Here is a 14,746-nt window from a genome sequence, read left to right on the forward strand (position 1 = left end):
TACAGTTCTGGTCGCCTCATTTTAGGAAGGATGTGGAAGCATTGGAAAAGGTGCAAAGAAGATTTACCAGGATGTTGCCTGGAATGGAGAGTAGATCTTACGAGGAAAGTTGAGGGTGCTAGGCCTTTTCTCATTAGAACGGAAAAGGATGAGGGGCGACTTGATAGAGGTTTATAAGATGATCAGGGGAATAGATAGAGTAGACAGTCAGAGACTTTTTCCCCGGGTGGAACAAACCATTACAAGGGGACATAAATTTAAGGTGAAAGGTGGAAGATATAGGAGGGATATCAGAGGTAGGTTCTTTACCCAGAGAGTAGTGGGGGCATGGAATGCACTGCCTGTGGAAGTAGTTGAGTCAGAAACATTAGGGACCTTCAAGCAGCTATTGGATAGGTACATGGATTACGGTAAAATGATATAGTGTAGATTTATTTGTTCTTAAGGGCAGCACGGTAGCATTGAGGATAGCACAATTGCTTCACAGCTCCAGGGTCCCAGGTTCGATTCCGGCTTGGGTCACTGTCTGTGCGGAGTCTGCACGTCCTCCCCGTGTCTGCGTGGGTTTCCTCCGGGTGCTCCGGTTTCCTCCCACAGTCCAAAGATGTGCAGGTTAGGTGGATTGGCCATGATAAATTGCCCTTAATGTCCAAAATTGCCCTTGGTGTTGGGCGGAGGTGTTGAGTTTGGGTAGGGTGCTCTTTCCAGGAACCGGTGCAGACGCAAAGGGCTGAATGCCCTCCTTCTGCACTGTAAATTCAATGATAATCTATGATTAATCTAGGACAAAGGTTCGGCACAACATCGTGGGCTGAAGGGCCTGTTCTGTGCTGTATTTTCTATGTTCTATCTTCTCTACTGAGTCGTACTGCACTCCGTATGCTTCACCCGATGCCTGTGTCTACGTATTTACGTTGTGTATTTATGAATGTCCTATGTTTTATTATGTGTAGAATGATCTGTACGGACTGTACATGGAACGATACTTTTCACTGTACCTCAGTACACGTGACAATAAATCAAATCAACAAGAAGACATGATAAAAGGTAGGAAATCCATTTTCTTTTACATTTCTACATCCATTTTGTATTAATAGTTAAAGGCACTTGGGGGTGAAATTTGTCTTGTGCATGGCACAAAGCAGGGTGATGGAGAATTGGTGACCCAATTTGCTTTTCTATTTCCATCTACCACGCAGGATTAATTTCAGCCCCATTAAAAAGTTCATAGACTTACCAGAAAGTTCAAACTTGTGCAATCAGCTTAAAGCTAAAGCATGCCTCTATTGATTTAAATATGTTTGCTAACTCGTACGAATTTATGATTGAAAAAAAAATCTGTCAATTCCCAGCTCAAGATATAGGTGATGTTGGCTACATAAAACAAACAGTAAGTGAAAGAGAGAGAGATTTTATTTTCATACTTTATTTTCTTCTCTCCAGAAAGTGCTGATTGTTGTTTATGTATAAATCCGTAAAGCCTCTGAAATTTCATTCAAATGGCTATTCTCCACAGTGCTAGCAGGTTAATAGATGATACGGCCTGACATGCCAAATTCAATCCAACACTATTCAAACGTTTCATCAGGGGTTGTTGGGTAATAATCAGCAGCACTAATTTCTCACACTCCACCCAGCCAGGTGGTTGGAAGTTGAACTGTAGTGACGTTATGACTCTCCCAACTGGGATTGATTAGATCAGCACTCGCTGGTCATTTATGATTCATCTACTTTCCTCTTTAATAACTGAGAGAATTGGTGGAGCCAATCTCATTATTAAAAAATTAAATTACAAAATAACCACTGCATTCTGAGAACAGGTACATTTTAATGAACATTTTTATCAATGGTACTACGATGATATCCATCCCAACTGCTGCTAATAGGCCAGATAACAGAAAATTTGAACTCTGTTTATTGCTTTGAATTGAATATACAGAGAATAGCATTTTTTTTTTTGTCGGCGCTCTGGATGTTCCATATTAGAGTATGTCATAAGCTGATAATCAAGGAGGTCCTGTAATTTTTCTGCCTCAGCCAATAATAAAAATAAATATTGTGGTCAAAGGAAGTTTATATTTTATGTAACCTCATGCAGCATGACAGGCAGAAAATTTAGTTTTAGCTTTTGATGACTAATAAAGTATTTGGGGCTTGCGATTGCTGATCTGTCCTCCGTGAGCTAGACAGCTGGTTTGTGATGCAGAACAAGGCCAGCAGGGCGGGTTCAATTCCCGTGCCAGCTTACCCAAACAGGTGCCGGAATGTGGCGACTAGGGACTTTTCACAGTAACTTCATACTTGTGACAATAAAAGATTATTATTATCAGAGCCTTCTCTTCTGTACCCATACAATATCCTCCCTAAAAATCCTCCACAACACATGATTTTTTGGCTCACTGTTTTACATGATAAATGAATGAATTAATTACAAATTATATGTTGTAACTGACATTTCACGAAATCTTAGTTCACAAAGGGCAGTTAAACTTCCTGAAAGACCAAAATCCCAAAATGTGTTCAACAACAAATACTTTCTGGCTTCAACAGATAAAATTTCCCCCTCGTGCATAAATGTAAGTTGCTTTTGTCTTATCAAGCCTTGTTTTCACCGAGCTGAACGGTTACTTCAGAATCTTTAATAAACTCACAAGTTTTTCCATAATCAAAAATTGTAGATTCCTTGCTATTAGTTGGAATAACAGAACCATTAGGCATTGTAAAGTCATCAGTTTGATTGCCATTCCATACACCTAGAAGCAAACAATGAAATTAAATAAATTTGGTGGGTTTGGATTTTGACCGTGCTACAAAAATATGACCGAGGTTTCTCTGAAAATCTGCGCAGATTTCCCAATTACAATTGGAACCGATTCTACTTTTTAACATTACCAATGTCCCAGATAGCTACCTATTGAACTAACTTTCCAAGTAATTTGCATTTCTATGTGCAGCAATGAAAAAGCTCTGGATAATAACAGGTAGGTACAGAAAGTTAGAAATATAGAATGTTTTAGAACCAAAAAGGTGAAGCAACAAAAGGAGCTTGGGGGAGACCATCATCAAAAACCCTTTCAGTTAATATTTAGGTAGAGCCTTGGATTATTTTCAGGATCTTTATACAAATTTCCTACAATTATTATGTTGTTGAATTCTTCCACTACCTTCAGTTGAACCAACCCAGGTTATTGTTAAAGTCAGGTTATTGCCAAATGGAATTATAGAATATAAAGTGATGGGTAAGTTACACTTGTTGCATTTCCTTCCACCAAAAAAAAAGTATGTTCTTCCTGGAAGTCCCTATGCAAGGACTGCACTGAAATTACCCGGGAGGTTCAAACTTACAATCGGCCATTATGCTGCACTGGGAACCATCCAAAATTCAGATTTAAACTGGAGAATTCAGATGGTTCCAAGTCGCTTAGTAAAATAGTTACCCAGGGAAAACAAGAATGATTAAAACCGCTTCTAACTCATGACTTACTCCTCAGTATTTAAAAAAAAAAAAAATTTAGAGTAACCATTTCATTTTTTACAATTAGGGGTAATTTAGCGAGGCCAATACACCTACCCTGCACTTCTTTGGGTTGTGTGGGTGAAACCCACGCAAACGGGGTGAATGTGCAAACTCCACGCGGACAGTGACCCAGAGCTTGGATCAAGCCTGGGACCTCGGCGCCATGGGGCAGCTGTGCTAACAACTGCATCACCGTGCTGCCCACTCCTCAGTATTCTATTGACATAACCCCCCAAACACCCTCCCAACCCCTGACTACACCCAACCCCCCCTTGCCCTGACTATCCTTGCAACCACCTGACTATCCCTATACCATCCTACTATCCATTCCACTGATGGCCTGAACACACCCAACTGACCACCCCAGCCCTCCCCCTGACTAACAAACTACACAACCACCTCCTCCCCCACCCTCCTCCTGCCACCTTACCTGATGCACTTACCTCTCCTCCCTGGCTTTCCATAGAGGCTAAGACTTACCTGCTTTAAGGCAGCTAGTGCTGTAAACCGCGGGGGGGGGGGGGGGGGGGGGGGGGGGTGGCTTCGCCCGATGATCCTGCATTGCATAGAAACCACTCCAATTGGTGCTGCACTGCACCTTTACCAGGAGGCCTGGCTGAGAAATGTGCAGCTCCACTGCCTGATGCTGATTACTACTCCGTGGAAGATTCGGCCCTATTTCTTATAAAAGGTTGAGAAGGGAAATCACATTTGTCATCAGAAAAAGCTGACTTACCCAGGAGACCATTTGTTTTGTTCATATACTTTTCTGGCAAATTGGTGATTACAAGTAACATTCCATATCCTGCTTTTACTGATAATGAGATTCCACTCCCGAATGAAACTGTTATTGATGCATTTCCGTTTTTCTCCATATATAAGGTACCGATACGATATATTTCTTTATTACCTGTGAGAACAAATTAACAGATATATTTTTAGGCTTCATTTGACACAATGAGCTGAGGGAGGAGAGGAGAGAGAGGGAGAGGCTAGTGGGGGAGATGGTAAGGGTGGATAGGAGGTATTCAGAGGCCCCCGAGAAGGGACTACTCAAGGAGCGACAAAGTCTCCAGGCCGAGTTTGACCTGTTGACCACCAGGAAGGCGGAGGTGCAGTGGAGGAAGGCACAAGGGGCGGTGTACGAGTACGGAGAGAAGCCTAGCCGGATGCTGGCATACCAGCTTCGGAAGCGGGAGGCAGCGAGGGAGATCGGGGGAGTTAGGGATGGAGGGGGGAGCACGGTGCGAAGTGCGGTGGGTATTAATGGGGTTTTCAGGGACTTTTATGAGGGACTGTATCGGTCTGAAACCCCATCGGAGGAGTGGGGGATGGGTCGTTTTTTGGACCGGCTGAGGTTCCCGAGGGTAGAGGAGGGGCAGGTGGAGGGTTGTGGGTGCCGGTTGGGCTGGAGGAACTGGTCAAGGGACTGGGGAGTATGCAGGCGGGGAAGGCAGATGGGTTCCTGGTGGAGTTCTATGGGAAGTTGTGGACCTGTTGGGCCTGCTGCTGGTAAGGACTTTCAACGGGGCAAGGGAGGGAGGGTTGGGGGGGTCCTGCCCCCGACAATGTCTAGGGCGTTGATTTCTCTAATTCTGAAGCGGGACAAGGACCCTGTACAGTGCGGATCGTATAGGCCGATTTCACTCCTTAATGTGGATGCGAAACTGCTAGCAAAGGTATTGGCCATGAGGATTGAGGACTGTTCCGGGGGTCATATACGAGAACCAGATGGGTTTTGTGAAAGGGGGGCAGTTGAATACCAACGTACGTAGGCTCCTGAATGTAATTATGATGCCGGTGGTGGAGGGGGAGGCGGAGATAGTGGCGGCTATGGACGTGGAGAAGGCCTTTGATAGACCACACTTGGAATACTGTGTTAGGTTCTGGTCACCCTATTATAGGAAGAATATTATTAAACTAGAAAGAGTGCAGAAGAGATTTACGAGGATGCTATCAGACTTGATGGTCTGAGTTATAAGGAGAGGCTCGATAGGCTGGGACTTTTTTCCCTAGATCGTAGGAGGCTTAGGGGTGATCTTATAGAGGTCTATAAATTAATGAGGAGCATAGATAAGGTGGATAATCAACATCATTTCCCAAAGGTAGAGGAGTCTGGAACTAGAGGGCATAGGTTTAAGGTGAGAGGGGAGAGATACAAAAGAGATCAGAAGGGAAATTTCTTCAGAGGGTGGTGAGCATCTGGAACGGGCTGCCAGAGGCAGTGGCAGAGGAGGGTACGATTTTGTCTTTCAATAAGCAGTTTGACAGTTGCATGGGCAGGGTGGGTATAGAGAAATGGGGGCCAAATGCAGACAGGTGGGACTAGCTTAGTGATAGAAACTGGACGGCATGGACAAGCTGGGCCGAAGGGCCTGTTTCCATGCTGTAAACATCTATGACTCCGTGATAAAGATGACTATTTTACCACCGTTTCTATTCTTATGCCAATGCCTGCCAGTGTTTCACCCGAAGGTGTTTTTTTCAAGGGCTGGAGTGTTTGATCACATTGTTTATTTGGGCGGACCAGATAGCTAGAATTCAGAAATAGGTGCTTCAGAGGGTTCGGCAGTTGGGTGTTGTGGCTTTGCCGAATTTAATTTATTATTACTGGGCGGCGAACGCTGAGACGGTGGTGGGATGGTATAGGGGTCAAGAGTAAATTTGGGTGAAGATGGAGTTCATGTAAGGAGTCGGGGTTACGGCGCTGGTGATAGCGCCACTCCCGTTCTTCCCAGGGAAATACTCGGGCAATCCGGTGGTGGTAGCAACTCTGAAGATTTGGAGGGAATTTCGGCAGCATTTTAAGTTAAAGGTGGTAATGGCGATGGCGCTGATCTGTGCAAATCACTGGTTACTGGCTTGAACTGGCTAGATTAGATGCTAGGTTCCAGGGCTGGGAGAGCAACGAGGTGGTAGGAATGAGGGCTTTGTTTCTGGGAGAGGAGATTCATGAGCTTGGAGAAGTTGATGGAGAAGTATGGAATCCCAAGGACCAAAACATTCCGGTCCATGCAGGTGTGGGATTTTGAGAGGAAGATCTTCCGGTGATGTCACACTCCTCGCTGTAAGAGTGCTGTCTGTGGTAGGCTGGGGGTGGGGGGTGGGGGGGGGGGGGGGGGTGCCTCAGGGACTAATAGGAGGAAGATATGGCACTGGCGGAGGGGGTTAAGGAAGTGGGAGGAGGAGTTGGGAATGGCATTGGAGGGGTGGGTGTGGTGTGCTGTGCAGGGTGAACGCCACGACTTTGTGTGCATGATAGAGTTGACTCAATTAAAGGTGGTGCATAGGGGACATTTAATGAGGATGAGCCAGTTGTTTCAGGGAGAGGAGGACAAGTGTGAGGGAGGGATCCAGGCAATCCATATGTTCTGGTCTTGCCCTGAGCTGGGGAGTTTTTGGGACTCATTCTTCAGCACCAGGGGTGAGATTCTCCGACCCCCCGCCGGGTCGGAGAATCGCCGGGGGCTGGCGTTAATCCCGCCCCCGCCGGTTGCCGATGTCTCCGGCACCAGAGATTCGGCGGGGCGAGAATTGCGCTGTCAGCGGCCGCTGATGCTCCCGCGCATGCGCTGCCCGGAGGTGTCATTTCTGCGCCAGCTGGCGGGGCACCAAAGGACTTTTCCGCCAGCTGGCAGGGTGGAAATTCGTCCGGCGCTGACCTAGCCTCTCAAGGTTGGGGCTCGGCCCCCAAAGGTGCGGAGCATTCCGCACCTTTGGGGCGGCGTGATGCCCGTCTGATTTGCGCCGTTTTGGGCGCCAGTCGGCGGACATCGCGCCGTTTCCGGAGAATTTCGCCCCATGTCAGCAATCTTGCAAATGGATTTGGAGCCCAATACCCAAGCGGCCATATTTGAGGTGTCGGACCTGCTGGAGCTGCAGACAAGGGCGTGGGTGGATGTATTAGCCTTCGCCTCACTGATTGAGGTCCTGTGGGGGTGGAGGGTTGTTGTGGGGGTTTCTTTTTGTACTGGTTATGCTTGGGGTAGGATGGGTTTTCTTTTTTTTTTAAATGTCAAAAACATAATAAAAATATTGCAAAAAAACATCTCTCAGAATGCCATCGAACAAGTTGGTTCAGCTGGGGGACTCTGCCTTGAACACACACCTCCAACCACAGCAGGGGCCCCTGGGCACCGGATCCCAAATCCCAAACCCCAGACCCCTGCCGGGAACATCTTAGACCAGGCGCTACCCGATCCACACACTCTCCCTCTGATCGCGGGGATGTCCCAGTGCTGAGGTCCAGCTCTTGGGAGTTTGACTGTTGACCGCTGCCTCTGTGTTGTTGATGCCTCCAGTGGTCGGAGTGGGACCCTAGGCAATAACTCTCGCCTGCGACATGGCATGTCTAACCACGGGAATCTACTTGAGAACTGGGGAGTGCTTACATAATTAACATTGACAATGCCCTATTAGCAATAGCATTCAGCGTGCAGCCAGAGGCCGCTGTAGTCAGTGGGAGTTAAACTGACGTGCACCATATTACCACGGACAAGGCTCTGTCTTGGGGGTGTTTGGGTGACCTCCAGGCAGCAGCTGAAGTTGTCTCTGGTATGGGAGTATACGATCTAGGGGGTGGCATGTTGGGCCCACGGATGCTGAGCACAGCACCCCACAGCCCAGGGGAGACCCCCACTGATGGGGTGGGCGACTGACCCCACTGAGCAGGTCGCCTCCCATGGAGGGGTCCTGCAGCTGCCCCGAGCACTTGATCAGCAGCCCTGGTGCCCCAGGGCTGATTGGGAAAATGGCTACTAACCTGCATCGATTCCCCCCCAGCAACCATTGCACTAGCATCACGTTTTAAGTAAGTGTGCCAAAGGTCACCCGCGTGACTGCTCACTGGGGAGCTAGTTAGTTTATGGGAGGCCATTCGATAGGGGGTCCTTCTCGTTAATGGGATGGAGATTGGCCTTAATTGATGATTATTTGTTTCTTGCCAAGTGGTGACGGCATCCATGTCTCGCCAGCAGGAGCGGGCTGTTAGGTCAGAAACTCATGGCGCTCGGCACGGTTCCTAATTTTAGACTCTCATGCAATCTAACTGGCTTGTGCAGATTCGTGCCCGGTGTGACGCAACCGTTAGTTCATGCCCTTGGTGTAAGTTTAATTATACTAGTTTGATGTTTAACTTTCATAGAAGTTTCAAATTATAAATTGCACCATTCTCAATCATTTTACAAATAATCTGTATATTTTTGAAGCAGTAAGAATAATAAATTAGCCTCACCCTCAGTAGAAGGTAGAAACTTCACCGTAACATTATTTAATAGCACATCAATTGAATCGTTGCCTTTGAGAATCATCTCGACCTGGTGAGAAATCACATAACATCGCCAATTCAAATAATTGTCACAGAACTTGTACTTCCATTCCTGGTACATATCATTCCCAGGAAAGGCAAAAATGCATTTATTCTTCAGCTTTTCAGTCTTTAAGCAAACGTTTTACTTACCGTGGTATTTTTGTCAGATGTGTGTTGGGCTGCGAATGCCATGAAGTTTGTGGCGAGAGCGGCACCAGTTTGCACTGTGCGACCGTGGAGCTTAAAAATGGTGTTGCCATTGGATTCATTAACATTAAGTAGCACAAAATCTCCAAGGCCATTAAAAGTGAAGGAAAGTCCATCAAGAGTGGTAAAGTGGGGGTCACCAAGCATCATGGCTATCATGTTAACACAAAGCAACATGTGAAGATTTAACAATGTAGTAGACGTCAAAACATAAAAATGAAATTTTAAGCCTTTTTGCATGTCATCAAAATTGATTTGAATTCAGAATGAGATTCCGGTTGGGATTCTCGAGCTCCTCGCTGCGTGATGAGATATCACACTGTTCGCTGGTTACAGGATTCTCTGTTCCCAGGCTACAGGATTCTCTGTTCCCACCACTGTCAATGAAAATTCTCATCGAAGCCACTCCACGCCGTCAGGAAACCAGGGTTGCACTGCCGGCAGGTTCAGAGAATCCCGCTGCCAGAAAACGGCAGGAGAATTCCAGCCTCAATCTTCATTCCTATTAAATACAGATTTTTTCATAACTTTTGCATTGATGATCAAAGAACAAACTATCGCAAGAAACAATTAAACCAATATCTTGGATGTCAACTCGTAGATCTCATCTTGATTGAGGCCAAGGAGGCTAAGAAGCGTTAGAGTTGGAGGAATTTGCAGACCGAGATGGCATTGGAGAAGATAATGGGGGAGAATGGGATAATGAAAAATCAGGATGTGGTAAAGGGGCAGAGGAAGGGCATAGGAGATGAAAGAGACTGAGGAAATAAAAAAGGGAGGAGGGAAGCAAGGGTCAGATGGAGGGCAGCGTGGAGCGTTAGAGGATGGCAAGAGCAGGAAAGCTATCTAAATGGGAAAATTGTGACATAACGAGTCTTGACTTCCACAGGCTCCAATTTGCATTGCAGCAGCAAGGCCATTGTGGGGTGTAGTCAGAGATGTCTGCAGACAGGTAGCTTTCCCTTCACTCAGGGTATTTTTTACACTTTATGAGAAAAAGGATAACATTGATTTTCCCCCCTTTTCTTTCAATCAGGCAAGGTCGATATGGTGATTCAACTACCCCCATTCAGGTTGCAAATTCTGCTCAGCATGGGGAGAAATCAGCTCATCGGCCTAACTGAGTCTTGTAATATGTTAATTCTACTATTTTTTTGTTGTCTAACATCTATAAATTTTATTCTTTAAATGCTTTATTTTTAGTTTATATTACTGAGACAATGGAAACACAAGACAGTTGGGATTTTTGGTTGGTGTTGTGTTTGTGACAAACAACATTTAATTGTTTGATGATTTAAGTTCCTTAAGTGTTGTATTCAGCAGCTTTCTTGGAAGGAACGGGTAAAAGTAGTTTGAACTTTAGACAACTTTATTTTTAAACAAACCATGTGTTGCTTTAATTTAATTGATCTGTACCAGAAGGAAACCTGATATTATGATGGGAAGTATTTTTAACAGTTGTCTTTAATGGTTTTAGTATTTGCAGGAATGGTTTAAAATATGTTGACCAGAGGTGTCCTTTGTAACAGTTCAATATCCAAAGCAAATGTGGGTGGAAGGGATTCTCCATCCCGCCGCACCCGTTTTCTGGTGTGGCATGTCCCTGCCGGCAGCAGGATCCTCCGTCCCAGCAGCCGACCAATGGAGTATCACATTGTGGGCACCCCCACGCTGTCGGGAAATCAGGCATGAGTGTGCTGCCAGCGAGGCAGAGGATCCTGCCGACAGAGAATCCAGCCCATAATATAATCTCTGAGGGACCCAAGAAATCAATGGAAGAACATTTGTCTTCCATCTGTATGACTCTAGTTACAGAGGTGGGGTGATATGAGATAACTCGAGTGCTCAGCCAATGGAAGAGATGAAATTGGACTATTTTCAAATAAAGGAGGAGGAATAATGCGCAGTGGGGATAAAAGTTGGAATCTTTGTTGGCACAGTGCTACCATGGCTTTTGATCTTAGTTCAATTTCACTTCAAAGACAGAGGAGAAAGACATTGCCTGTGTGGGCAGCACTCAAGGACTCCTAAGAACTTGAGAGATGAGGAAACTCTATTTTGTGTTCATTGCTTCGTCTTAAGTATTATATAAAATCTTACTGAATAAACTCTGTTTGATTCATACATACTTGTTATTTGTACATTGTGAGGTCAAGCACAACTAAAGACCATAGTTAGAAATTAAGAATTCAGACTTAGGATTTATACCTCACAACCCCAAAGTCACGTAATCACTGGGCAGAATCTTTTGTTCTCTGAGATAGCAAGCATAGGAGCATGAAGAGGGCTTAATTGGGGAAGTAGTGGTGTACCTGAATCTCACCACATACCAGTTTCTGCCATGATCAAGTCCTGCCAATCTGTCAATCAAGAATCTTGTGGTCAATTAAAGACCACTTGTGGGACTCTTCCTGCGGCTCCAGGGATTAGCCCAGTTCTTGGATCAGTTTGTCGACATGCAGTCTGCATGACTGGTAAAAGAATGCATTTTGCCTGTCGCCTGTTGGGGCAGGGCTGTGGGGTGGTGATAGGGTAGTCCCTCGATTAAATGCTTAATTGAGGGCATGGCTTTCGGGCGAGGAGGAAGTGGGATACCTGCTAAGAACCACTCCCTTTCCTTCCCTATCATAGAATTTACAGTGCAGAAGGAGGCCATTCGGCCCATCGAGTCTGCACCGACTCTTTGAAAGAGCACCCTACACCCAAGGTCAACACCTCTACCCTATCCCCATAACCCAGTAATCCCACCCAACACTAAGGGCAGTTTTGGACACTAAGGGCAATTTATCATGGCCAATCCACCTAACCTACACACCTTTGGACTGTGGGAGGAAACCGGAGCACCTGGAGGAAACCCACGCACACACTGGGAGGATGTGCAGACTCCGCACAGACAGTGACCCAAGCCGGAATCGAACCTGGGACCCTGGAGCTGTGAAGCAATTGTGCTATCCACAATGCTACCGAGCGTCCATTTGACCCCGCCCCCACCTAACGTTCCCCCATCCCTGAGACTCCCTTGCCTAAGAAAAACCCTTCCTTGGCATAACTTTACAGGATCGTGGGACCTGGGGGTTACTCTACCAATAGCAGAAATGGCCTTCTCTGTGGCGCTGTCAACAGGAGACTCTGGCTTCTGATTGGGCAGCAGGTCTGGATGAGTGGTTTCTATCTCAGGAGACTTGATTCTGGAGAATGCTTGCTGGCGTCCCTGGCTATGCCTGATTGGCATCAGATCTGGTGGGCCTTCCAAAGAAGTCTCTTTGGAAGTTTACAGCACGCAGGTGAATTACTTGCAGCCAACAGAAGTTCCCACCCTCTGTTCGGGGTTGGAGGGGCGGGGGAGCAACCTGAAGAATCCCAATCATTGAACTTGTGTGGAAAATTGAGACACTGCAGGTGAGAGCAGCCAATGCAAATATCGTCTGAGAATAATTTGCACAGATGCTTGGGCAGCAAAAGTACATCAGTGCTGGAACAGTTAGTGGCTGGAGGCATGGGACAACCAACTCATAAATGGCAGAGTCATTGTGTGTGATAAACTTTGCTGGCCAGGATACGTATACAGTTTAGTGATGGGGTCAGCATGTGCTCAGCTGAAACAGAAATTGAACATTTGCTTTGACTGCAATTGATTCGAATTTTAAATGAATTGAAGCTTGAATTTCAGAAGAATCGATTAAAAAAAAAACTAAAATAAGGCAAGATCATTTGCACTTGGCATTAACGTCATTTGAGATAGGTTTTACAAATCTAGCATAGCCACTCAAGTGCTTTTGTAGTACATGTGGTGCTGGGTCCGTACCAGTTATAGTTTGTGCAACTAATATTGCATGATAGCATTTGTAACCATTGTAAAAGTATATCAGAGCACTGCCTTCAGGAATTTGTACTATTTAATTAATTTTTGTCATAGACCGAGACTGATATGATAGTTTACAATGCATATTGGCACAGAATGTTGCAACTCAATCATAACTTTTAGTCACATAATTTTATTGAGATTATCAACTTTGTTGCTTAAATAAATTACCTCTGGTTGGTGGCCTGTAGTTTCTACAGTTAATGCTTGGTCTTTTAGTTCTGTAATATTCACAGAATGATGGGTCGTCAACCTCTTTGCAGCACCATCTGTATGGATCTAGGTCGGAATCTGTGAGGTAATATAGATAATGTATATGAATTGTGCACTCGTGCACCTGCAAAGATGGAAAACAAAGTGGAAAAATATTTTGTAACAATTTCAAATAAAAAACCTACCTTGGTTCAGGTTTGAATTCCAGATTCGTTCCTGCCAACCTTCAATTAATGCATTCCTCTTTGTGTAAATACATCTTTGACCAGCACCAAATGCATTTTGACTGGTACTACGAAGAGCCATGGTTGAAGCATCTGGGTAAATTCAACAAAGGCCACTAAATACAATGACACAACTCATTGCAATTTTGCTGATGAACTGGAACTACCATCTTCAGGTTTGCTGATGACACATAGGTCGTGGGTCAGATCGCAAATAACGATGAGTCAGAGTACAGGAGTGAGAGAGAGAATCCAGCAGCATGGTGTAACGATAACAATCTCTCCCTCAATGTCAGCAAAATTAAGGAGCTGATCATTAGGGAGGCAGTGGCATACTGGTATTATCACTGGACTAATAATCCAGACAGCCAGTGTAATGCCCTGGAGATCATTCTTCGAATCGTACCAGGGCAAATGGTGAAATTTGAATTCAATAAAAACAAATCTGGAATTTTAAAAAAGTCTAATGATGACCGTGAAACCATCTGGCTCGCTAATGTCCTTTGGGGAAGGAGATTTCATAGATAGAATTTACAGTGCATAAGGAGGCCATTCGGCCCATCGAGTCTGCACTGGCTCTTGGAAAGAGCACCCTACCCAAGGTCCACATCTCCATCCTATCCCCATAACCCAGTAACCCCACCCAACACTAAGGGCAGTTTATCATGGCCAATCCACCTAACCTGCACATCTTTGGACTGTGGGAGGAAACCGGAGCACCCGGAGGAAACCCACGCACACACAGGGAGGATGTGCAGACTCCGCACAGACAGTGACCCAAGCCGAAATCAAACCTGGGACCCTGGAGCTGTGAAGCAATTGTGCTATCCGTAATGCTACCGTGCTGCCCACTAATCTGCCATCCTTATTGGGCCTGGCCTACATGTGAGTCTAGACCCACAGCAATGTGGTTGCCTCTTAAAAGGCCACTCAGTTCAAAGGCATTTAGGGACTGGCAATAAATGCTGGCCTTGCCTGTGACGCCCACATCCCAAGAACGAATATATTAAAAAAAATTATTGACTTCAGGAAGCAAGGTGTTGGACACACCCCTGTCAGCATCAATGGTGCCGAGATGGTTGTCCACTTCAAATTCCTAGGTTTGCATATCACCAATCTGTCCTGGTCCACCCACGTCAATGCTACGACCAAGAAAGCACAACAGTGCCTATATGTCCTCAGGAAATTAAGGAATTTTGCATGTCCACATTGACTCTTACACATTTTTGCTGATGCAGCATAGAAAATATCTGGCTGCATCTCAGCTTGGTATGGCAACTGCTCGGCCCAAGACCGTAAGAAACGACAGAGCGTCGTCAACACAGCCCAGACCATCACGCAAAGCTGTTTCCCATCTGCCTTGGGAAACCGTGCACTCGGGCGAGAGTAGAACCCGGTTGTTAAATCCCGGGTGA

The 14,746-nt window shown here is 45.7% G+C and overlaps 1 protein-coding gene across 2 annotated transcripts in view; it reads right to left on the minus strand.

Moving 5' to 3' along the window:
• Positions 1-14,746, minus strand: part of LOC140389708 (uncharacterized) — a 287,989-nt gene that overhangs the window by 76,908 nt on the left and 196,335 nt on the right. For both annotated transcript variants that reach the window (XM_072474126.1, XM_072474125.1), the window contains 6 exons: positions 13,293-13,424; positions 13,066-13,185; positions 8,976-9,184; positions 8,751-8,832; positions 4,254-4,427; positions 2,652-2,753 (listed from right to left, as the gene is read on the minus strand). In XM_072474126.1, coding sequence (XP_072330227.1) covers positions 2,652-2,753; positions 4,254-4,427; positions 8,751-8,832; positions 8,976-9,184; positions 13,066-13,185; positions 13,293-13,424 — 819 coding nt within the window. The remainder of the gene's footprint in view (positions 1-2,651; positions 2,754-4,253; positions 4,428-8,750; positions 8,833-8,975; positions 9,185-13,065; positions 13,186-13,292; positions 13,425-14,746) is intronic.

This window comes from Scyliorhinus torazame, chromosome 14 (genome assembly GCF_047496885.1).
Source record: "Scyliorhinus torazame isolate Kashiwa2021f chromosome 14, sScyTor2.1, whole genome shotgun sequence".
Classification (NCBI taxonomy): Eukaryota; Metazoa; Chordata; class Chondrichthyes; order Carcharhiniformes; family Scyliorhinidae; genus Scyliorhinus; species Scyliorhinus torazame.